This window comes from Oncorhynchus nerka, linkage group LG15 (genome assembly GCF_034236695.1).
Source record: "Oncorhynchus nerka isolate Pitt River linkage group LG15, Oner_Uvic_2.0, whole genome shotgun sequence".
In the NCBI taxonomy this organism is placed as follows: Eukaryota; Metazoa; Chordata; class Actinopteri; order Salmoniformes; family Salmonidae; genus Oncorhynchus; species Oncorhynchus nerka.
Window position 1 is genome coordinate 4606407 of NC_088410.1, and position 27281 is coordinate 4633687.

Below are 27281 nucleotides of genomic sequence, written 5' to 3' on the forward strand. Positions count from 1 at the left end.
ATAGGTAAAGACACATTCACATGGTTTAGAATAGGTAAAGACACATTCACATGGTTTAGAATAGGTAAAGACACATTCACATGGTTTAGAATAGGTAAAGACACATTCACATGGTTTAGAATAGGTAAAGACACATTCACATGGTTTTAGAATAGGTAAAGACACATTCACATGGTTTTAGAATAGGTAAAGACACATTCACATGGTTTTAGAATAGGTAAAGACACATTCACATGGTTTTAGAATAGGTAAAGACACATTCACATGGTTTAGAATAGGTAAAGACACATTCACATGGTTTAGAATAGGTAAAGACACATTCACATGGTTTAGAATAGGTAAAGACACATTCACATGGTTTAGAATAGGTAAAGACACATTCACATGGTTTAGAATAGGTAAAGACACATTCACATGGTTTAGAATAGGTAAAGACACATTCACATGGTTTAATAGGTAAAGACACATTCACATGGTTTAGAATAGGTAAAGACACATTCACATGGTTTAGAATAGGTAAAGACACATTCACATGGTTTAGAATAGGTAAAGACACATTCACATGGTTTAATAGGTAAAGACACATTCACATGGTTTAATAGGTAAAGACACATTCACATGGTTTAGAATAGGTAAAGACACATTCACATGGTTTAATAGGTAAAGACACATTCACATGGTTTAATAGGTAAAGACACATTCACATGGTTTAATAGGTAAAGACACATTCACATGGTTTAGAATAGGTAAAGACACATTCACATGGTTTAGAATAGGTAAAGACACATTCACATGGTTTAGAATAGGTAAAGACACATTCACATGGTTTAGAATAGGTAAAGACACATTCACATGGTTTAGAATAGGTAAAGACACATTCACATGGTTTAATAGGTAAAGACACATTCACATGGTTTAGAATAGGTAAAGACACATTCACATGGTTTAAATAGGTAAAGACACATTCACAGGTTTACACATTCACATGGTTTAATAGGTAAAGACACATTCACATGGTTTAATAGGTAAAGACACATTCACATGGTTTAATAGGTAAAGACACATTCACATGGTTTAATAGGTAAAGACACATTCACATGGTTTAGAATAGGTAAAGACACATTCACATGGTTTTAGAATAGGTAAAGACACATTCACATGGTTTAGAATAGGTAAAGACACATTCACATGGTTTAGAATAGGTACAGACACATTCACATGGTTTAGAATAGGTAAAGACACATTCACATGGTTTAGAATAGGTAAAGACACATTCACATGGTTTAGAATAGGTAAAGACACATTCACATGGTTTAGAATAGGTAAAGACACATTCACATGGTTTTAGAATAGGTAAAGACACATTCACATGGTTTTAGAATAGGTAAAGACACATTCACATGGTTTTAGAATAGGTAAAGACACATTCACATGGTTTAGAATAGGTAAAGACACATTCACATGGTTTAGAATAGGTAAAGACACATTCACATGGTTTAATAGGTAAAGACACATTCACATGGTTTAGAATAGGTAAAGACACATTCACATGGTTTAGAATAGGTAAAGACACATTCACATGGTTTAGAATAGGTAAAGACATTCACATGGTTTAGAATAGGTAAAGACACATTCACATGGTTTAGAAATAGGTAAAGACACATTCACATGGTTTAATAGGTAAAGACACATTCACATGGTTTAGAATTCACATGGTTTAATAGGTAAAGACACATTCACATGGTTTAGAATAGGTAAAGACACATTCACATGGTTTAATAGGTAAAGACACATTCACATGGTTTAATAGGTAAAGACACATTCACATGGTTTAGAATAGGTAAAGACACATTCACATGGTTTAGAATAGGTAAAGACACATTCACATGGTTTAGAATAGGTAAAGACACATTCACATGGTTTAATAGGTAAAGACACATTCACATGGTTTAATAGGTAAAGACACATTCACATGGTTTAAATAGGTAAAGACACATTCACATGGTTTAGAATAGGTAAAGACACATTCACATGGTTTTAGGTAAAGACACATTCACATGGTTTAGAATAGGTAAAGACACATTCACATGGTTTAGAATAGGTAAAGACACATTCACATGGTTTAGAATAGGTAAAGACACATTCATGGTTTAGAATAGGTACAGACACATTCACATGGTTTAGAATAGGTAAAGACACATTCACATGGTTTAGAATAGGTAAAGACACATTCACATGGTTTAGAATAGGTAAAGACACATTCACATGGTTTTAGAATAGGTAAAGACACATTCACATGGTTTAGAATAGGTAAAGACACATTCACATGGTTTTAGAATAGGTAAAGACACATTCACATGGTTTTAGAATAGGTAAAGACACATTCACATGGTTTAGAATAGGTAAAGACACATTCACATGGTTTAGAATAGGTAAAGACACATTCACATGGTTTAGAATAGGTACAGACACATTCACATGGTTTAGAATAGGTAAAGACACATTCACATGGTTTAGAATAGGTAAAGACACATTCACATGGTTTAGAATAGGTAAAGACACATTCACATGGTTTAGAATAGGTAAAGACACATTCACATGGTTTTAGAATAGGTAAAGACACATTCACATGGTTTTAGAATAGGTAAAGACACATTCACATGGTTTTAGAATAGGTAAAGACACATTCACATGGTTTTAGAATAGGTAAAGACACATTCACATGGTTTAGAATAGGTAAAGACACATTCACATGGTTTAGAATAGGTAAAGACACATTCACATGGTTTAGAATAGGTAAAGACACATTCACATGGTTTAGAATAGGTAAAGACACATTCACATGGTTTAGAATAGGTAAAGACACATTCACATGGTTTAATAGGTAAAGACACATTCACATGGTTTAATAGGTAAAGACACATTCACATGGTTTAGAATAGGTAAAGACACATTCACATGGTTTAGAATAGGTAAAGACACATTCACATGGTTTAATAGGTAAAGACACATTCACATGGTTTAATAGGTAAAGACACATTCACATGGTTTTAGAATAGGTAAAGACACATTCACATGGTTTTAGAATAGGTAAAGACACATTCACATGGTTTTAGAATAGGTAAAGACACATTCACATGGTTTAGAATAGGTAAAGACACATTCACATGGTTTAGAACATTCACATGGTTTAGAATAGGTACAGACACATTCACATGGTTTAGAATAGGTACAGACACATTCACATGGTTTAGAATAGGTAAAGACACATTCACATGGTTTAGAATAGGTAAAGACACATTCACATGGTTTTAGAATAGGTAAAGACACATTCACATGGTTTAGAATAGGTACAGACACATTCACATGGTTTAATAGGTAAAGACACATTCACATGGTTTAGAATAGGTACAGACACATTCACATGGTTTAGAATAGGTAAAGACACATTCACATGGTTTAGAATAGGTAAAGACACATTCACACACATTCACATGGTTTAGAATGGTAAAGACACATTCACATGGTTTAAAGGTACAGACACATTCACATGGTTTAGAATAGGTAAAGACACATTCACATGGTTTAGAATAGGTAAAGACACATTCACATGGTTTAGAATAGGTAAAGACACATTCACATGGTTTAGAATAGGTAAAGACACATTCACATGGTTTTAGAATAGGTAAAGACACATTCACATGGTTTAGAATAGGTAAAGACACATTCACATGGTTTAAATAGGTAAAGACACATTCACATGGTTTAGAATAGGTAAAGACACATTCACATGGTTTTAGAATAGGTAAAGACACATTCACATGGTTTAGAATAGGTAAAGACACATTCACATGGTTTAGAATAGGTAAAGACACATTCACATGGTTTAATAGGTAAAGACACATTCACATGGTTTAGAATAGGTAAAGACACATTCACATGGTTTAGAATAGGTAAAGACACATTCACATGGTTTTAGAATAGGTAAAGACACATTCACATGGTTTAGAATAGGTAAAGACACATTCACATGGTTTAGAATAGGTAAAGACACATTCACATGGTTTAAATAGGTAAAGACACATTCACATGGTTTAGAATAGGTAAAGACACATTCACATGGTTTAGAATAGGTAAAGACACATTCACATGGTTTAGAATAGGTAAAGACACATTCACATGGTTTAGAATAGGTAAAGACACATTCACATGGTTTAGAATAGGTAAAGACACATTCACATGGTTTACATTCACATGGTTTAATAGGTAAAGACACATTCACATGGTTTAGAATAGGTAAAGACACATTCACATGGTTTAGAATAGGTAAAGACACATTCACATGGTTTAGAATAGGTAAAGACACATTCACATGGTTTAGAATAGGTAAAGACACATTCACATGGTTTAATAGGTAAAGACACATTCACATGGTTTAATAGGTAAAGACACATTCACATGGTTTAGAATAGGTAAAGACACATTCACATGGTTTAGAATAGGTAAAGACACATTCACATGGTTTAATAGGTAAAGACACATTTGGTTTAATAGGTAAAGACACATTCACATGGTTTAATAGGTAAAGACACATTCACATGGTTTAATAGGTAAAGACACATTCACATGGTTTAATAGGTAAAGACACATTCACATGGTTTAATAGGTAAAGACACATTCACATGGTTTAGAATAGGTAAAGACACATTCACATGGTTTAGAATAGGTAAAGACACATTCACATGGTTTAGAATAGGTAAAGACACATTCACATGGTTTAGAATAGGTACAGACACATTCACATGGTTTAGAATAGGTAAAGACACATTCACATGGTTTAGAATAGGTAAAGACACATTCACATGGTTTAGAATAGGTAAAGACACATTCACATGGTTTAGAATAGGTAAAGACACATTCACATGGTTTAGAATAGGTAAAGACACATTCACATGGTTTAGAATAGGTAAAGACACATTCACATGGTTTAGAATAGGTAAAGACACATTCACATGGTTTAGAATAGGTAAAGACACATTCACATGGTTTAATAGGTAAAGACACATTCACATGGTTTAGAATAGGTAAAGACACATTCACATGGTTTAGAATAGGTAAAGACACATTCACATGGTTTAGAATAGGTAAAGACACATTCACATGGTTTAGAATAGGTAAAGACACATTCACATGGTTTTAGAATAGGTAAAGACACATTCACATGGTTTAGAATAGGTAAAGACACATTCACATGGTTTAGAATAGGTAAAGACACATTCACATGGTTTAGAATAGGTACAGACACATTCACATGGTTTAGAATAGGTACAGACACATTCACATGGTTTAGAATAGGTAAAGACACATTCACATGGTTTAGAATAGGTAAAGACACATTCACATGGTTTAATAGGTAAAGACACATTCACATGGTTTAGAATAGGTAAAGACACATTCACATGGTTTAGAATAGGTAAAGACACATTCACATGGTTTAGAATAGGTAAAGACACATTCACATGGTTTAATAGGTAAAGACACATTCACATGGTTTAGAATAGGTAAAGACACATTCACATGGTTTAGAATAGGTAAAGACACATTCACATGGTTTAATAGGTAAAGACACATTCACATGGTTTAATAGGTAAAGACACATTCACATGGTTTTAGAATAGGTAAAGACACATTCACATGGTTTTAGAATAGGTAAAGACACATTCACATGGTTTTAGAATAGGTAAAGACACATTCACATGGTTTAGAATAGGTAAAGACACATTCACATGGTTTAGAATAGGTACAGACACATTCACATGGTTTAGAATAGGTACAGACACATTCACATGGTTTAGAATAGGTAAAGACACATTCACATGGTTTAGAATAGGTAAAGACACATACATGGTTTAAATAGGTAAAGACACATTCACATGGTTTAGAATAGGTAAAGACACATTCACATGGTTTAGAATAGGTAAGACACATTCACATGGTTTAGAATAGGTAAAGACACATTCACATGGTTTAAATAGGTAAAGACACATTCACATGGTTTAGAATAGGTAAAGACACATTCACATGGTTTTAGAATAGGTAAAGACACATTCACATGGTTTAGAATAGGTAAAGACACATTCACATGGTTTAGAATAGGTAAAGACACATTCACATGGTTTAGAATAGGTAAAGACACATTCACATGGTTTAGAATAGGTAAAGACACATTCACATGGTTTAGAATAGGTAAAGACACATTCACATGGTTTAGAATAGGTAAAGACACATTCACATGGTTTAATAGGTAAAGACACATTCACATGGTTTAGAATAGGTAAAGACACATTCACATGGTTTAGAATAGGTAAAGACACATTCACATGGTTTAATAGGTAAAGACACATTCACATGGTTTAGAATAGGTAAAGACACATTCACATGGTTTAGAATAGGTAAAGACACATTCACATGGTTTAGAATAGGTAAAGACACATTCACATGGTTTAGAATAGGTAAAGACACATTCACATGGTTTAGAATAGGTAAAGACACATTCACATGGTTTAATAGGTAAAGACACATTCACATGGTTTAGAATAGGTAAAGACACATTCACATGGTTTAGAATAGGTAAAGACACATTCACATGGTTTAGAATAGGTAAAGACACATTCACATGGTTTAGAATAGGTACAGACACATTCACATGGTTTAGAATAGGTAAGACACATTCACATGGTTTAGAATAGGTAAAGACACATTCACATGGTTTAGAATAGGTAAAGACACATTCACATGGTTTAGAATAGGTAAAGACACATTCACATGGTTTAGAATAGGTAAAGACACATTCACATGGTTTAGAATAGGTAAAGACACATTCACATGGTTTAGAATAGGTAAAGACACATTCACATGGTTTAGAATAGGTAAAGACACATTCACATGGTTTAGAATAGGTAAAGACACATTCACATGGTTTAGAATAGGTAAAGACACATTCACATGGTTTAGAATAGGTAAAGACACATTCACATGGTTTAATAGGTAAAGACACATTCACATGGTTTAGAATAGGTAAAGACACATTCACATGGTTTAGAATAGGTAAAGACACATTCACATGGTTTAAATAGGTAAAGACACATTCACATGGTTTAAATAGGTAAAGACACATTCACATGGTTTAGAATAGGTAAAGACACATTCACATGGTTTAGAATAGGTAAAGACACATTCACATGGTTTAAATAGGTAATTCACATGGTTTAATAGGTAAAGACACATTCACATGGTTTAGAATAGGTAAAGACACATTCACATGGTTTAGAATAGGTAAAGACACATTCACATGGTTTAGAATAGGTAAAGACACATTCACATGGTTTAGAATAGGTAAAGACACATTCACATGGTTTAGAATAGGTAAAGACACATTCACATGGTTTAATAGGTAAAGACACATTCACTGGTTTAGAATAGGTAAAGACACATTCACATGGTTTAATAGGTACAAGACACATTCACATGGTTTAGATATTCTGCATAGCACATTCACATGTTTAAAGACAAGCCTGACCTCTCCCCTCTCTGGGCCCCAATAAATACTTATTTTCCACCATAATTTGCAAATAAATTAATTAAAAATCCTACAATGTGATTTTCTGGATTTTTTTCCCCCTAATTTTGTCTGTCATAGTTGAAGTGTACCTATGATGAAAATTACAGGCCTCGTCTTTTTAAGTGGGAGAACTTGCACAATTGGTGGCTGACTAAATACTTTTTTGCCCCACTGTGTGTGTGTGTGTTGGTGTGTGTGTGATATATATATATATATATATATAGTTGCAAAAAAATCTAAACTGTTTTTGCTTTGTTATTGTGTGTAGATTGAGGAGAGAGAAATAACTATTAAATCAATTTTAGAATAAGGTGGTAAATGTAACAACTGGAAAAAGTCAAGGGGTCTGAATACTTTCCAAATGCTCTGCATGAAACGCACATGTCTCAGTCATAGTTAGTAGATTAATGCATGGATTGGTAACATTTTGGCACCGTCATGTAATACTGCCTGGTAACATCTGGTACATGTATTTCGTGAAACACATTTGCTACAACACAAACATTCCTGTTGCTGTGGGAGTGGACTTACGGGTCTGTTAGCTATCTTTATCAGGGGAGTGGACTTACGGGTCTGTTAGCTATCTTTATCAGGGAAGTGCAGGACCCTTTCAGGGCCGCAAAACAACAGCTCTGAATTTATAGCCCCTCTTTCACGTGACGCTCCGTGCAGAGTAGAATACTAGACCACGTGATGGAACAAAGGAGGCATGTTAAAAGGCTATCGGACGTAACTTTTGAAAATGCGCTATAAGCAGAAGCCTACGGCTGGACTGTTATTTGTATGTTGGCCGAAGTCCTCTTTTTCAATCGAACGGCAGTGAAAGTGGAGTCCGTCTCTATTCTCCATTTTCTCTTGTGACTTTACACGCTGACCATACTGACGCGAGCGTTGCAAAATAAATGTACAACGTGCATGTTATTCAATTATTGCGCCCACACTGCTCGCACGCGCCAATGAACGTCAGCGTTGCCATTGTGCGTTTCAGGTAAAATAACAGCTCGAAATGTATATCCCAGGACAAATTAGCTAGTGACTGCAAGCTAGCTCATTTAAATGGTCATAAATGTTGAATGCTTTTCGAACCTGTCGACGAAATGATTATAATTGGTTCAGAGTTTGTTTTGATATTTCAACCTGCCATGTCGTGATCGCTTTTAGTGTGTTGGGGACAAAATACATTTGCACGCGCGTCCGGTCTGGGCATGGTGTTAGGCAGAGAGTAACGTGTTGGAATGTAACGTCTCGGTCCTCTACCTCCCTAATCTACAAGGTCAGTAGACTAAACAATTATCATCTGGTTAACTTCTCCTGAACTCTGCAATCGACCATAAATAAAACGAAAGTTTATACAATGAATCAGGTGAGTTTATTTGTTTATTATATAACGGGGGTGAAGCCTCCCTTAACTAGCCTACAGGTCTAGGATCAGTGTGCACTCTCCCAATCCTAACCTTAACTATTAGGGTGTTTATTATATAACGGGGTGAAGCCTCCCTTAACTAGTTAGGATTGGGAGAGCACACACTGATCCTAGACCTGTAGTTGAGGGAGGCTTCACCCCCGTTATATAATAAACACACTAATAGTTAGGATTGGGAGAGCGCACACTGATCCTAGACCTGTAGTTGAGGGAGGCTTCACCCCCGTTATATAATAAACACACTAATAGTTAGGATTGGGAGAGCGCACACTGATCCTAGACCTGCAGACGCCTACTGTAAACATATTACTCTGAGGAAGAGCTGACCTAGGGGCACAACCCCTGTTAAAAATAAACACACTAATAGTTAGGATTGGGAGAGGGCACACTGATCCTAGATCTTAAAATCTATTTTATTTTGGTACTTGTTGCAGACGCCTACTGTAGCATATTATAATTGGTCTCTGGTATCCCTGACCTAGGGTCTCTGGGTATCCCTGACCTAGGGGGGACAACATGAGGTCTGGGGTCTCTGGTATCCCTGACCTAGGGGGGACAACACGAGGTCTGGGGTCTCTGGTATCCCTGACCTCTGGGGTCCCCTGACCTAGGGGGAACAACACGAGGGTCTGGGGTCTCTGGTATCCCTGACCTAGGGTCTCTGGTATCCCTGCCCTAGGGGGGAACAACACAAGGGTCTGGGGTCTCTGGTATCCCTGCCCTAGGGGGGAACAACACAAGGGTCTGGGGTCTCTGGTATCCCTGACCTAGGGGGGACAATACGATGTCTGGGGTCTCTGGTATCCCTGACCTAGGGGGGAACAACACAAGGGTCTGGGGTCTCTGGTATCCCTGACCTAGGGGGGACAACACGAGGTCTGGGGTCTCTGGTATCCCTGACCAAGGGTCTCTGATCCCTGAGGGTCTCTGGTATCCCTGACCTAGGGGGGACAACACGAGGTCTGGGGTCTCTGGTATCCCTGGGTCAACATGGAGTTAATCACCTAGACATGTAAAACAGAACGTAAATCGAAAATGTGTACCTTTTTTTAATCTAGGCACCAAAACGTAATCTAGGCACCAAAAGCCATGTATCTGTAATAAGATGTGTTTGTACTAATCAAGCATTATGAAAGCACTTATATTAGGAAAGTATTTTATACAATAAATGTATTATTGTATTAATATCATGGCGCCGCTACCAATACAATCTAGACAGGTCTCATCATCATTGTGTTCTATAACATGAGATCAGATCTCAGATTAGATCATCATTGTGTTCTATAACATGAGATCAGGTCTCAGATTAGATCATCATTGTGTTCTATAACATGAGATCAGGTCTAAGATTAGATCATCATTGTGTTCTATAACATGAGATCAGATCTCAGATTAGATCATCATTGTGTTCTATAACATGAGATCAGGTCTAAGATTAGATCATCATTGTGTTCTATAACATGAGATCAGGTCTCAGATTAGATCATCATTGTGTTCTATAACATGAGATCAGGTCTCAGATTAGATCATCATTGTGTTCTATAACATGAGATCAGATCTCAGATTAGATCATCATTGTGTTCTATAACATGAGATCAGATCTCAGATTAGATCATCATTGTGTTCTATAACATGAGATCAGGTCTCAGATTAGATCATCATTGTGTTCTATAACATGAGATCAGATCTCAGATTAGATCATCATTGTGTTCTATAACATGAGATCAGATCTCAGATTAGATCATCATTGTGTTCTATAACATGAGATCAGATCTCAGATTAGATCATCATTGTGTTCTATAACATGAGATCAGGTCTCAGATTAGATCATCATTGTGTTCTATAACATGAGATCAGATCTCAGATTAGATCATCATTGTGTTCTATAACATGAGATCAGATCTCAGATTAGATCATCATTGTGTTCTATAACATGAGATCAGATCTCAGATTAGATCATCATTGTGTTCTATAACATGAGATCAGGTCTCAGATTAGATCATCATTGTGTTCTATAACATGAGATCAGATCTCAGATTAGATCATCATTGTGTTCTATAACATGAGATCAGGTCTCAGATTAGATCATCATTGTGTTCTAACATGAGATCAGGTCTCAGATTAGATCATCATTGTGTTCTATAACATGAGATCAGGTCTCAGATTAGATCATCATTGTGTTCTATAACATGAGATCAGGTCTCAGATTAGATCATCATTGTGTTCTAACATGAGATCAGATCTCAGATTAGATCATCATTGTGTTCTATAACATGAGATCAGATCTCAGATTAGATCATCATTGTGTTCTATAACATGAGATCAGATCTCAGATTAGATCATCATTGTGTTCTATAACATGAGATCAGATCTCAGATTAGATCATCATTGTGTTCTATAACATGAGATCAGATCTCAGATTAGATCATCATTGTGTTCTATAACATGAGATCAGATCTCAGATTAGATCATCATTGTGTTCTATAACATGAGATCAGATCTCAGATTAGATCATCATTGTGTTCTATAACATGAGATCAGATCTCAGATTAGATCATCATTGTGTTTTACCCTTCAGTGTTCTAACATGAGAACTTCACTACCCTCTTTTTCGGATTTACAGGAAACACCTATCCCACCCCCTCCTCCCTCTCCCTCCGACCCTCCTCCCCCTTCACCCTCCCGGGGGCCCCAGGTCGTGCCTCTCCCGGTAGCGCCTTACTGCAGGGTATGAAGAGGTTGTCTGTGCTGTTGGTGGACTGCAGGAAAACAACAGGACTGAGTGGGTTTATGTTCTTACATACATTTTATTTTGGGACACTCCCAAGATGTTCTTAATTACCATTCAATATAACGGTCTGTCGTTGTTTCACAGGGGACAGCCGTAACCGTCGCTCTCTCAGTAGAAGAGTCATATCTGGGGAGGCTAACGAACATGATGCTGACGAGGCAGAGAACAGTCTCTCCAGATCAGAACACCTCAAACACCAGCAGAGAGTGGCAGGGAAGAAACTTCACCGCTGCTCTGACTGTGGAAAGAGTTTCACCTCTTCGTCAAAACTTAAAACACACCAGAGAATTCATACTGGAGAGAAACCGTTTCACTGCACAGACTGTGGGAAGAGTTTTGTTCAATTAGGCAACCTGAAAATTCATCTGCGGACACACACACTAGAGAAGCCTTACCACTGCTCTGTCTGTGAGAAGAGCTTTTCAACATCACATGGTAATAAACTGCACCAGAGAACGCACACCGGAGAGAAGCCTTACCACTGCTCTGACTGTGGGAAGAGTTTTGCTCATTCAAGAAATCTGATAAAGCACCAGCGCATACACACAGGAGAGAAACCTTACAGCTGTGATCAATGTGGGAAGAGATTTACTAGCTCAAATGACCTGATAGTACACCAGAGAATACACACTGGAGAGAAACCTTACCACTGTTTGGACTGCGGGAAGAGTTTTACTCAGGCAAGCAACCTGAAAACACACCAGCGCAGACACCTGGGCCAGAAGCTTCACCACTGTTCAGATTGTGGAAGTAACTTTTCAACATCAAGGGGTTTAGAGCTGCACCAGCGAACACACACAGGTGTGAAACCTTACTACTGCTTCAGCTGTAGTAAAAGTTTTGCTAGATTAGACGGACTGACAGTGCACCAGCGAACACACACAGGTGAGAAGCCTTTTAGCTGTGATCAGTGTGGGAAGAGATTTGCTCAGTCAGCACACTTGACTGTACACCAGAGAACACACACTGGAGAGAAACCATACCACTGCTCAGACTGTGGAATAAGCTTTATTAATTCAAGTCACCTTAAGGTACATCAGAGAGTACACACAGGAGAGAAGCCTTATAACTGTGATGTATGTGGCAAAAGTTTTGTTACATCAGGAAGTCTGGCTTCACACCTTCAAACCCACACAGGAGAGAAGCCTTACCATTGTACCGACTGTGGGACAAGCTTTGGCAAGTCAAAGCATTTAAAAGTGCACCAGAGAACACACACAGGAGAGAAGCCTTACCATTGTGCCGACTGTGGGAAAAGCTTTGCTGTGTCAGGCAGTTTAAAGTCACACCGGAGAACACACACAGGAGAGAAGCCTTACCACTGCTCTGACTGCGGAATGGGCTTAACCACTTCAGGTGGACTTAAAATACACCGGAGAACACACACAGGAGAAAAACCATTCCACTGCTCTGACTGTGGAAAAGATTTAATCAGTCTGGGCAGTTGGTTTTACACCAGCGAATACACACTGGCGAAAAGCCTTACCACTGCTCAGACTGTGGGATGAGTTGTACTTCTTTAGGGGATTTAAAAGTGCACCTGCGAACACACACTGGAGAGAAGCCTTTTGGCTGTGATCAGTGTGGGAAGAGGTTCGCTCGGACAGGAAGCCTGGCTGGACACAAGAGAACACACACTGGAGAGAAGCCTTTTGGCTGTGATCAGTGTGGGAAGAGGTTCAGTCAGTCAGGAACCCTGGCTGGACACAAGAGGAAACACCACACTGGTGGGTAACCTTTCCATTTTTTTTTTATAGCTGAAACCAGTTAATGGTAGACTATCGGAGAGAAGCCATGCAGGGGAGCTTTCTTAATGTGGCCATGCTTGGTGTAACAAGGGAACTTTAAATAACTGTCCATTTAATTACAATATTTTTAATTTATTTAACTAGGCAAGTCAGTTAAGAACAAATTCTTATTTTCAATGACTGCCTAGGAACAGTGTGTTAACAGGGGCAGAACGACAGATTTGTACCTTGTCAGCTCGGGGGTTTGAACTTGCAACCTTCCGGCTACTAGTCTAACACTCTAACCACTAGGCTACCCTGCCGTCCCTACACTCTAACCACTAGGCTACCCTGCCGTCCCTACACTCTAACCACTAGGCTACCCTGCCGTCCCTACACTCTAACCACTAGGCTACTCGGCCGTCCCAATATGAGTGACAAGGTCTGTGTTTGAATGGTGTGGGCGTATACCGGTCATTAAAATGATTCATGACAAGTTAACAGTGGATTAGTCAGCTCAGAGAAAGCAGGGAGGTAGCTCCTCCCCCTCTCTCTGCAAGTTTCAGGCAAGTCTGTCCTTAGGGATAAGGCAAGGGTCCGTTTGAAAATGTTCAACCCTGTCCACCATCCAACTCACCATGATCAACCCTGTCCACCATCCAACTCACCATGATCAACCCTGTCCACCATCCAACTCACCATGGTCAACCCTGTCCCCCATCCAACTCACCATCACCGTGGTCAACCCTGTCCACCATCCAACTCACCATGATAAACCCTGTCCACCATCCAACTCACCAACCCTGTCCACCATCAACATGGTCAACCCTGTCCACCATCCAACTCACCATGATCAACCCTGTCCACCATCCAACTCACCATGGTCAACCCTGTCCACCATCAACTCACCCTGTCAACATGGTCAACCCTGTCCACCATCCAACTCAACATTATTAACCCTGTCTAATCCATCTCACCATTATTAATCCTGTCTACCATCCATCTCACCATTATTAACCCTGTTAATCCACCATTATTAACCCTCCACCATCCATCTCACCATTATTAACCCTGTCTACCATCCATCTCACCATTATTAATCCTGTCTACCATCCATCTCACCATTATTAACCCTGTCAACATCCATCTCACCATTATTAATCCATCTCACCATTATTAACCCTGTCTACCATCTCACCATTATTAACCCTGTCTATCCATCTCACCATTATTAACCCTGTCCACCATCCATCTCACCATTATTAACCCTCACCATGATCCCTGTCACCATCCATCTCACCATTATTAACCTCACCATGTCCACCAACTCCATCTCACCATTATTAACCCTGTCCACCATCCATCTCACCATCCACCATCTCACCATTATTAACCCTGTCCACCATCCATCTCACCATTATTAACCCTGTCTACCATCCATCTCACCATTATTAATCCTGTCTACCATCCATCTCACCATTATTAACCCTGTCCACCATCCATCCATCTCACCATCCATCTCACCATTATTAACCCTGTCTACATCCATCTCACATTATTAACCCTGTCTACCATCCATCTCACCATTATTAACCCTGTCCACCATCCACCATCTCACCATTATTAACCCTGTCCATCCATCTCACCATCCAACTCACCATTATTAACCCTGTCCACCATCCATCTCACCATTATTAACCCTGTCCACCCTCCATCTCACCATTATTAACCCTGTCTACCATCCATCTCACCATTATTAACCCTGTCCACCCTCCATCTCACCATTATTAACCCTGTCCACCCTCCATCTCACCATTATTAACCCTGACCACCATCCATCTCACCATTATTAACCCTGTCCACCATCCATCTCACCATTATTAACCCTGTCCACCATCCATCTCACCATTATTAACCCTGTCCACCCTCCATCTCACCATTATTAACCCTGTCTACCATCCATCTCACCATTATTAACCCTGTCCACCCTCCATCTCACCATTATTAACCCTGTCCACCATCCAACCATTATTAACCCTGCCATCATCTCAATATATGTTTTCTTCAGAATTTTCTTTCTTTCTCTTGTCTGTAACCTGCAGTTCATATTGTACCGGTCAGTGAGACAGCCTTTGATACAGCCATGTGTATGAGTGTTAATGGAATTTATATGTTTAAGTTAATGATTAGAATATTCCACCCTGAAACCATATAATTGTATGAAATTGATTAGAATCATAAAATTATTATTAATGATGTGTGTAGTTTTAGTCAGAATTAGAGTAAAACAATATATCTGTACAATATATCTTTATAGTGTCTTAAAACACAGACTGTCTGAGCAAAATTTGTTGCCGACTTTGCTAGGGGCCTCTGAGAGATTTGGGAGAGGGCGGGGAGTACTTCTCAAGTCCCCCCCTAATCTTGAGGGAGGACAAGGAGTGCTTCTCTAGTCCCTCCTAATCTTGAGGGAGGACAATGAGTGCTTCCCACGGTCTCCCTAATCTTGAGGGAGGACAGGGAGTGCTTCTCTAGTCCCTCCTAATCTTGAGGGAGGACAAGGAGTGCTTCTCTAGTCCCTCCTAATCTTGAGGGAGGACAATGGAGTGCTTCTCCATGGTCTCCTAATCTTGTTAGGGAGGAATGAGTGTGCTTCTACCTACTGTCTGTGTGTTAATGTTGAGTAGGACAGTATAATATGAATGGTTTTGTGCAACAGACTCCCTCCTAATCTTTTGACTTTCATAGCTGGGCCTCCGTCTGTTTCATTCAACCAGAATCTTGCAAATTCTGGGTTGCAGACTGAGTAGTTTAATTGTTTATGAACATTGAGAACCTACTGTCTGAGACAGTTACCAATCACAATAAAGCATTGATATAACCATGTTTATGAGACAGTATCAATATGAATGGTTTTGTGCAACAGACTAGCCCATCTTTGTGAATAAACATTTTGATATTTCATAGCTTATGGGCCTAACCAATCACAATAAAGCATTGATATAACCATGTTTTGCAGCCTAACCAATCACAATGAAAGCATTGATATAACCATGTTTGTGAGACAGCCTAACCAATCAAGCAATAAAGCATTGATATAACCATGTTTGTGAGACAGCCTAACCAATCACAATAAAGCATTGATATAACCATGTTTGTGAGACAGCCTAACCAATCAAGCAATAAAGCATTGATATAACCATGTTTGTGAGACAGCCTAACCAATCACAATAAAGCATTGATATAACCATGTTTATGAGACAGCCTAACCAATCACAATAAAGCATTGATATAACCATGTTTGTGAGACAGCCTAACCAATCACAATAAAGCATTGATATAACCATGTTTGTGAGACAGCCTAACCAATCACAATAAAGCATTGATATAACCATGTTTATGAGACAGCCTAACCAATCACAATAAAGCATTGATATAACCATGTTTATGAGACAGCAACCAATGATATATAACCATGTTTATGAGACAGCCTAACCAATCACAATAAAGCATTGATATAACCATGTTTATGAGACAGCCTAATTTAATAAAGCTTTGATATAACCGTGTGTGTGTGTGTGTGTGAAGAAGGTTAATTGAATGTTTTAAAGTATGGGACAAGAGGTCTGCTCTTCTCGCTCCTTCCTCATTGTAAATGCATCTCTAACTGGTTCCATCTCCACTATATTGCAACAAAGAGCCAGGAGATTAGCAACATCTCAACAACCAGCTTAGTAAATAAAGCTTAGAGCCAGGAGGTTAGAGATGTTGCTAAACAACCAGTTTAGTAAAACTTGGTTTGGATGAAAAGCTAAAACCATAAAACTATCCCTTTAAGACAAGTGATCATATTTGATTGTTCACTTTTCTGTCATCTTAGATTGTTTGTTTGTGTAGTTTGACATTTCTGGCCATTGGCTGATTTTTCTAACACTTCCAGTTACCTTAAACATTTAAAAAACATTTCCAGTTACCTTAAACATAAACACTTCCAGTTACCTTAAACATTAAAAACACTTCCAGTTACCTTAAACATAAACACTTCCAGTTACCTTAAACATTTAAAAACACTTCCAGTTACCTTAAACATAAAAAACACTTCCAGTTACCTTAAACATTTAAAAAACACTTCCAGTTACCTTAAACATAAAAAACACTTCCAGTTACCTTAAACATAAAAAACACTTCCAAAACACTTCCTTCCAGTTACCTTAAACATTTAAAAAACACTTCCAGTTACCTGAAACATTTAAAAAACACTTCCAGTTACCTTAAACATAAAAAACACTTCCAGTTACCTTAAACATAAAAAACACTTCCAGTTACCTTAAACATAAAAAACACTTCCAGTTACCTTAAACATAAAAAAACACTTCCAGTTACCTTAAACATAAAAAACACTTCCAGTTACCTTAAACATTTAAAAACACTTCCAGTTACCTTAAACATAAAAACACTTCCAGTTACCTTAAACATAAAAACACTTCCAGTTACCTTAAACATAAAAACACTTCCAGTTACCTTAAACATAAAACACTTCCAGTTACCTTAAACATAAAAAACACTTCCAGTTACCTTAAACATAAAAAACACTTCCAGTTACCTTAAACATTTAAAAAACACTTCCAGTTACCTTAAACATTTTTTAAAAAACTTCCAGTTACCTTAAACATAAAAAACACTTTCCGTTACCTTGAACATAAAAAACACTTCCAGTTACCTTAAACATTTAAAAAACACTTCCAGTTACCTTAAACATTTAAAAAACACTTCCAGTTACCTTAAACATTAAACACTTCCAGTTACCTTAAACATAAAAACACTTCCAGTTACCTTAAACATTTAGAAAACACTTCCAGTTACCTTAAACATATAAAACACTTCCAGTTACCTTAAACATTTAGAAAACACTTCCAGTTACCTTAAACATTAAAAAACACTTCCAGTTACCTTAAACATTTAAAAAAACACTTCCAGTTACCTTAAACATTTAAAAAAACACTTCCAGTTACCTTAAACATTAAAAAAAACACTTCCAGTTACCTTAAACATTTAAAAAACACTTCCATTTGATATGAGACATATTGACAATATGACGGTGAAGACATGTAGAAAAATAATGTCAAAATATAAATGTGATAATAATATAAATGGAGTTCGCAGCCTTGCCTGTTTCTAGCAGCCCTTTATACAGCCTTACCTGTTTCTAGCAGCCCTTTATACAGCCTTACCTGTTTCTCAGTCGATTCTGTTGAGACTGTATCATGGCCTTCATGTCCATCCATCTAACACAGCAGACAGAAACTCTGGTGATCGCTAGGAAACCTTCAAGCAGCCCATTTTTACAGTAGCTGTGTCCACAGGAAGTAGTCACTGCAGTAGCTTCAGACAGATGAACACCTGATCAAGTCCGAGGCCTCTGTTGATACACAAACTACCAGTCTGAGCAGTGGCGTGTCAGCGGAAGTTATAACTGTTTATAACGGATTATTCTGAGGGGTAGGAGCGGCTTCCACTTAACTCACCTGTATACTGTGAAAGGTAACTTCCTGTTTTTGTGGAACCCTAAGGCTAAGGACAGAAAGTAATTGCATTGGGTTATAGAGTAAAAACATATATATATATATATATATATATTTTTTTTTTTAGAAGATGCCTGAGGCTTCGTCCAGCAGAAAATATGTTGATCTGCGCTCGCTCTCTCTCCATGCATGGTGGTCATGTGACCAGGAAGCAGACAAGAACAAGCCGCAGTGTTCCATATTGCCGCTGTCAACGGAATCGGACCAACTGAACACAATAGATGGGAAAAATAGAAGAGAATTACTAAAGCTATGTTTCGGCTTGAGCAAAGAGGATGTAGGATTATCCCGACCAGGCTAAACTAGGATAGCTAGAAGAAGCCTAATCATTTCAACCATTATTATCCCGACCAGGCTAAACTAGGACAGCTAGAAGAAGCCTAATCATTTCAACCATTATTATCCCGACCAGGCTAAACTAGGATAGCTAGAAGAAGCCTAGTCATTTCAACCATTATTATCCCGACCAGGCTAGACTAGGATAGCTAGAAGAAGCCTAATCATTTCAAACATTATTATCCAGACGATTTATTTTTCTTCCAGCCTGTCTTGTTTCGATCAGTTTTGAGAATTGTGATGCGGCAAAAATATTGCTATGCATTTTATAACCCTGGTTGTACGGACATAATCTGCGTAGAGGAGAGAGTATTAGCTGTTACTTTAATTTAAAACATTTTTTATGTACAAGACAGGTCAAATAAGAACAAATTGTTGTTTATAATGACGGCCTGGTAAGAGGCAAAAGGCCTCTCAAAAGTGGTAAGAAGTAAGTGTAACAGTATAACTTTAGTCCGTCTCCTCGCCCATACCCGGGCCCCTCTGCACACATCAACATCAGTCACCCACGAAGCATCGTTACCCATCGCTCCACAAAAGCCGCGGCACCTTGCAGAGCAAGGGGAACCACTACTTCAAGGTCTCAGAGCAAGTGACGTCACCGATTGAAACGCTATATTAGCGCGCACCACCGTCATTTCACATCCGTTACATAAGGAAACAAATATCTGGTTATTTTGTTATGACATATTGTTTGGCAGAATAAACACGGTGTAGTGAATATTTTCCAAAATTGCGTTACCCACTCCAGTCAGCAGATGGCGATGTGAGTCTTTCAAGTAATTTTTCTTGCGTGACGTATAATCTAGTGGACGGAGCGGGAAGCTTTTTCAACAGCAAGACGGACTCGTCAACGGTTAGCTTGCTAGCAAACATACAAACCAAAACGTCGGAGCTCTTTTCACCATTTTGTGTATATTAGGGTTTTAAGCACACAGTCTGTCTGCTTACTAGTTATTAAATGTAAAAAATATGTTATTAGTCAGCTAACTTGTTAAGATAGCCTAGCACTACGCTAGTCGCTAATTAACTAGCTAGCCAACTAACATCCACCACCATGAGCTCAATAAGCTACTCGACCCCTATTAAAGAAGAGGTCTGCTGGTCGGAAAAAGAAGCTCTGGGGCTGAACATTATCATGAAAGAGGAAGAGGAGGATGATTTCACCGTGAAAGGCGAGGATCCGGAGATGACTGTCACAGGGAAAGGGGAGGAAGAAGCTGTGTTAGTGGAGGAGGAAGAGGAGGGAGAGATGACTGTCACAGTGAAAGTGGAGGAAGAAGCTGTGTTAGTGAAGGAGGGGGAGATAACTGTCACAGGGAAAGTGGAGGAAGAAGCTGTGTTAGTGAAGGAGGAAGAGGAGATGACTGTCACAGTGAAAGGGGAGGAAGATGCTGTGTTAGTGAAGGAGGAGGGGGAGATGACTGTCACAGGGAAAGGGGAGGAAGAAGCTGTGTTAGTGGAGGAGGGGGAGATAACTGTCACAGGGAAAGTGGAGGAAGAAGCTGTGTTAGTGAAGGAGGAAGAGGAGGGAGAGATGACTGTCACAGTGAAAGGGGAGGAAGAAGCTGTGTTAGTGAAGGGGGAGGGGGAGATGACTGTCACAGGGAAAGGGGAGGAAGAAGCTGTGTTATTGAAGGAGGAAGAGGAGGGGGAGATGACTGTCACAGTGAAAGGGGAGGAAGAAGCTGTGTTAGTGAAGGAGGAGGGGGAGATGACTGTCACAGTGACCGGGGAGGAAGAAGCTGTGTTAGTGAAGGAGGAAGAGGAGATGACTGTCACAGTGAAAGGGGAGGAAGAAGCTGTGTTAGTGAAGGAGGAAGAGGAGGGGGAGATGACTGTCACAGGGAAAGTGGAGGAAGAAGCTGTGTTGGTGAAGGAGGAAGAGGACGTTTTTAGAGTGAAAGAGGAGGAAGAAAAGGAAGATATGACTGTCACGGTGAAAGAGGGGGAGGAGGGTGAAGAGGAGGAGAAGAAGGGTGAAGAGGAGGACACTGGAGATCTGATTAACACCAGTGAGTACTGTCTTAACAGTGGCACAAACTCTGCAGTTTAAAAAAAACATGCTTTTTTAAGGGGTATTGTACTGAAGTTCTACACTTGAATAATTTATTCTGTATTGTAGGAATTGTTAAAGCTACAAAGACTGAGGGCCATCAACAAAACGTTAACATTGAAAAACAGCATCGCTATAGGGAGAGAAGGAAACATCACTATAGGGAGAGAAGGAAACACCCAGATTGGAGAAAATGCCTTAGGTTAGACAGACCGATCCATAGTATTTGAGTTAGGCTTATAAGGTTAGACAGACCGATCCGATTTAAATCTCTACGGTGTTTATTAGGTCCGTAGTATTTGAGTTAGGCCTATAAGGTTAGACAGACCGATTTAAATCTCTATTTTATTAGAAATCTCTATGGCGTTATTAGGTCCATAGTATTTGAGTTAGGCCTATAAGGTTAGACAGACCGATCCGATTGAAATCTCTATGGCATTACTGAATTGAAACAACAAGGCACTCAACCCTGTGGATTATTGTGAAATGGCTAGCTAGTTAGTTGGGTGTGCGCTAATAGCGTTTCAAACGTCACTCGCTCTGAGATTTGGAGTAGTTGTGCCCCTTGCAAGGGCCGCGGCTTTTGTGGAGCGATGGGTAACGCTGCTTCGAGTGTGGCTGTTGTCGATGTGTTCCTGGTTCGAGCCCAGGTAGGGGCGAGAAAAGGATGGAACCTATACTGTTACACTGGCAATACTATAGTGCCTATAAGAACATCCAATAGTCAAAGGTATGTGAAATACAAATGGTATAGAGAGAAATAGTCCTATAATTCCTATATTAACTACAACCTAAAACATCTTACCTTGGAATATTGAAGTCTCATGTTAAAAGGAAGCACCACTTTCATATGTTCTCATGTTCTGAGCAAGGAACTCAAACGTTAGCTTTTTTAAATGGCACATATTGCCATTTATTTACTTCTCCGACACTTTGTTTTTGCATTATTTAAACCAAGTTGAACATGTTTCATTATTTATTTGATGCTAAATAGATTTTATTGATGTATTATATTAAGTGAAAATAAGTGTTAATTCAGTATTGTTGTAATTGTCATTATTACAAATTAATTTTAAAAATCGGCCGATAAATCGGTATCGGTCTTTTTGGTCCTCCAATAATCGGTATTGGCGTTGAAAAATCATAATCTGTCGACCTCTAGTTGAAACAGTCCTTTATAGTGTGTTGATAATAATCCACAGGGTTGAAACCGTCCTTATCCTCTCTGGGATCGTTCTGGACGCTAGCGTCCCACCTCGCCAACAGCCAATTGGAGGGCGCCAATTTCAAAACAACAGAAATCCCATAATTAAAATTCCTCAAACATACAAGTATTATCCATCATTTTAAAGATACACTTCTCGTTAATCTTCTCGTTAATCTTCTCGTTAAATTGCCCTGTTCAGAGATATTAATCAGAGATATTAATGACCCTTGTAAGACCCTATGATTGTTCACACAGGTGAGAGACATGACTATTGTGGATCCTCTGGGGAGCCTCAACAACATCCTGATGCTGACGAGGCAGAGAAGAGTCTCTCCAGATCAGAACACAAGATGGTACAGCTTGGTCTGGTCTAGCATACAGCTTGGTCTGGTCTAGCATACAGCTTGGTCTGGTCTAGCATACAGCTTGCTCTATCGGGGGCTGGGTTTATGTAAAGAACTTTATGACAACAGTGACTTCAGCATCCATAATGATATGTGTCTGTGTCCCCTCTTTATGGTTACCAGGACAACGCTAGCCCTTCCTCCCTCCCGGAGTCCCCGTGTCGTGGCTCTCCCGGTAGCACCTTACTGCTGGGTATGAAGAGGTTGTCTGTGCTGCTGGTGGACTGCAGGAAAACAACGGGGCTGAGTGGAACTGTGAGAGGAGGAGAAGAGAAGAAAGGATCAGATTTGACACGTCAAAGTAAGTGCTGTAGTTTAGTTTGAACAAATACAATAGATCTGCCCACTGGTATCTGTTACCAGGACAACCAGCAGAGTTCTGTTAGTTGACAGGAAGATAGACTGGTATCTGTTACCAGGACAACCAGCAGAGTTCTGTTAGTTGACAGGACGATAGACTAGTGGATATGGATGTTATGAATATCATAACACTGAAAAAGGATTCTGCCAATGAAAACAGAGAAACCAATAGACCATATAAAACCTTGATGAAAGTTAGCTTTAGAGAGAAACCAATAGACCATATAAAACCTTGATGAAAGTTAGCTTTAGAGAGAAACCAATAGACCATATAAAACCTTGATGAAAGTTAGCGTTTAGAGAGAAACCAATCGACCATATAAAACCTTGATGAAAGTTAGCTTTAGAGAGAAAGTTTCAAGATGATCTGATGTAAGGTGCTTGTTTTACAAAACCTTTTCCTAAAAACATTATGGATGTTACATTGCCTGTCCCAGTCAACCCCCCTCTCTTTACAAGACTCTAGAACAGAACCTCCGTATCTTTACAAGACTCTAGAACAGAACCTCCTTATCTTTACAAGACTCTAGAACAGAACCTCCGTATCTTTACAAGACTAGAACAGAACCTCCGTATCTTTACAAGACTCTAGAACAGAACCTCCGTATCTTTACAAGACTCTAGAACAGAACCTCCATATCTTTACTAGACTGTAGAACATACAAACTAAACTCAAGACACTTCAATGTGGTCTGTATTGCCTCATTACCATCTGATCTACCAATATATTATTCTACACTACTGGTCAAAAGCTTTAGAACACCTACTCATTCAAGGGTTTTTATCTTTATTTTTACTAATAGGAAGTGAAGACATCAAAACTATTAAAAAACACAATTCAAACAACAGAAATATAAATATTTAACAGTCATATAAATATAAGTGTAATACATCAAAATATATATATATATATTTTTTTAACTTCTTGTTCATCCAGCCCCGGTTACAAAAAGGCTTTACGGCGAGAGCAAACCGTGCGATTATCTGAGGATAACGCCCCGCATACAAAAACATGAAACCCAGATTTCAAGCAGGCAGTTGCAACACGATAGTCAGAAATAGCGATATAATAAATGCCTTACCTTTGAGGATCTTCTTCTGTTGGCACTCCAAAAGGTCCCAGTTACATTACAAATTGTCTTTTTGTTCGATAAAGTCCTTCTTTATATCCATAAAACCTCAGTTTAGCTGGCACCCTTCAGTCAATAATCCACCGATTTCCCTTCATCAAAATGCATACAAATGAATGAACCCCAACGTTACTCATAAACTTATCCAAACAAGTCAAACAACATTTATAATTAAACCTTAGATACCCTAATACGTAAATAATCGATACAATTTAAGACAGAGAATAGTTATTGTCTTTACCTGAGACAAACAAAAAGGATGCGCTCGCTTGGAACTACAGCCAATATGGGAGCCACTTAGAAAAACTACAGCCTGAAACTCTTTCTCAAGACTGTTGACATCTAGTGGAAGCCCAAAGAACTGCAATCTGGGAGAATTTCGCCCAATAAGAAAAGTGCAAGCCATTGAAATCAGTGATATGTTGATTTTTTTTTTTTGGGGGGGGCGGTTTCTCCTCGGGGTTTCGCCTGCCATTTCAGTTCTGTTATACTCACAGACATTAATCTAATGGTTTTGGAAACTTTAGAGTGTTTTCTATCCAAATCTACCAATTATATGCATATCCTAGCTTCTGGGCCTGAGTAGCAGGCGGTTTACTTTGGGAACGCTTTTCATCCGGACGTCAAAATACCGCAACCCAAAGAGGTTTTAACACTTGTGGTTACTACATGATTTAATGTGTTATTATTCTACAATGCAGAAAATAGTAAAAATAAAGAATAACCCTTTAGTAGGTGAGTCCAAACTTTTGACTGGTGTTGTACATTCAATTCCATGGCAACAGCTCCAGTGAATATTCCTGCAGTCAGCATGCCAATTGCACGCTCCCTCTGAGACAACTGTGGCATTGTTGTGTGACACAACTGCACATGTTAGAGTGGCCTTTTATTATCCCCAGCACAAGGTGCACCTGTGTAATAATCAAGCTGTTCAATCAACTTATTGATATGCCACACCTGTCAGGTGGATGGATTATCTTGGCAAAGAATAAATGTTCACTAACAGGGATGTTAAGAATTCTGCCATCTTTTTTTTCAGCTCATGAAACATCCAACACTTTACATGTTGCGTTTATATTTTTGTTAATTGTAGTTGCTATCAGTTTTAGGAACATCTAAACAAAATATTTCACTTTATTTTTTACTTTACACAAAATATGACATCAGCGATAATCAAAATGTTGAAAATCTGTGAATGTCTAAATAAGAAATTGGTCCATTTAAACAGCAATGTGTCGAACCCTTTCAACAACGGAGAGATTTTACTGATGTGCTTTGTGTCTTCGACGTAAATTTTTTTTTGGGGACTAACACTTTAAATTACTTATTTACTTATTTTATGTTTAACCTCTCTAGGGTACGTGAGACGGTAGCGTCCCACCTCTTCAACAGCCAGTGAAACTGCAGGGCGCCAAATTCAAACAACAGAAATGTCATTTTATTTAATTCCTCAAACGTATTATCCATCATTTTAAAGATACACTTCTCGTTAATCTTCTCGTTAATCTTCTCGTTAAATCTCGTTAATCTTCTCGTTAAATTGCCCTGTTCAGAGATATTAATCAGAGATATTAAGAGACAGCGCCTAGCCACAGAAAACCATACAACCATTTTCCAACCAAGGAGAGGTGTCACAAAAGTCAGAAATAGCGGTCAAATTAATCACTTACCTTTGATTATCTTCATCTGATGGCACTCCCAGGTCTCCATGTTAGACAATAAATGTTAGTTTTGTTCCATAAAGTTCATCTTTATGTCCAAATACCTCCTTTTTGTTTGGGCGTGTAGTCCATTCCATTACAGTTCGTAGAAACATGTCAAACGATGTATAGAATCAATCTTTAGGATGTTTTTATCATAAATCTTCAATAATATTCCAACTGGACTATTCCGTTGTTTCATTAGAAATGAAAGGGAACGGACCTCATGGCCGCGCTCGATAAACAACTAAAGGCTTTCAGCTGAGCCACCTGCTTTGAGTGGTCTTATTCTCTCCCCTTTCACAATAGAAGACTCGTGACATCTAGTGGAAGCCTTAGGAAGTGCAATCTGACCCCATAGACACAGGATATTGGATAGGCAATCACTTTTTTTTTTAACTACGAACCTCAGATTTCCCACTTCCTGTTTGGATTTCTTCTCAGGTTTTTGCCTGCCGTATGAGTTCTGTTATACTCACAGATATTATTTTATTTTAACAGTTTTGGAAACTTTAGAGTGTTTTCTATCCAAATCTACTAATTATATGCATAATCTAGCTTCTGCGCCAGAGAAACATGCAGTTTATTGTGGGCACGCTTTTCATCCAAACGTCCCAATGCTGCCCCCTATCCCAAGAAGTTTATAGTGTGTTGATGATAATAATCCACAGGGCTGAAACAGTCCTTTATAGTGTATTGATAATAATGTTAGGCTAGAAGCCATGGGTTAATGATGTCCCTCTGTTCCAAACCAAATGTTAGGCTAGTAGCCATTGGGTTAATGATGTCCCTCTGTTCCAAACCAAATGTTAGGCTAGTAGCCATTGGGTTAATGATGTCCCTCTGTTCCAAACCAAATGTTAGGCTAGTAGCCATGGGTTAATGATGTCCCTCTGTTCCAAATGTTAGGCTAGTAGCCATGGGTTAATGATGTCCCTCTGTTC

The 27281-nt window shown here is 38.6% G+C and overlaps 1 protein-coding gene, 2 long non-coding RNA genes and 1 pseudogene across 7 annotated transcripts in view; 3 read left to right on the forward strand and 1 right to left on the reverse strand.

Annotated features, from left to right (window-relative positions):
* Positions 1–14356, forward strand: part of LOC115118935 (zinc finger protein OZF-like) — a 34691-nt pseudogene extending 20335 nt beyond the window's left edge.
* LOC135560375 (uncharacterized) overlaps positions 1–27281 on the reverse strand; it is a 295196-nt gene that overhangs the window by 71750 nt on the left and 196165 nt on the right. The gene's annotated exons all lie outside the window — the stretch shown is intronic.
* LOC135560374 (uncharacterized) overlaps positions 1–27281 on the forward strand; it is a 300103-nt gene that overhangs the window by 27825 nt on the left and 244997 nt on the right. The window lies entirely within an intron of this gene.
* Positions 20294–26036, forward strand: LOC135559934 (cilia- and flagella-associated protein 251-like). The gene is made up of 4 exons (XM_065000817.1): positions 20294–21495; positions 22999–23096; positions 23271–23452; positions 25994–26036. Exons 1-4 carry the CDS (start codon positions 20538–20540, stop codon positions 26034–26036), a joined length of 1281 nt encoding a protein of 426 aa, XP_064856889.1. The 5' UTR covers positions 20294–20537.

What these genes read in the sequence shown, in the direction of transcription:
- LOC135559934 (XM_065000817.1), top strand. Translation starts at nt 20,538, where the DNA reads ATGAGCTCAATAAGCTACTCGACCCCTATTAAAGAAGAGGTCTGCTGG. An exon ending in TGGAGATCTGATTAACACCA is followed by an intron (nt 21,496 to 22,998) that starts GTGAGTACTGTC and finishes TTGTTCACACAG; the next exon opens with GTGAGAGACATGACTATTGT. An exon ending in GATTTGACACGTCAAAGTAA is followed by an intron (nt 23,453 to 25,993) that starts GTGCTGTAGTTT and finishes TAACCTCTCTAG; the next exon opens with GGTACGTGAGACGGTAGCGT.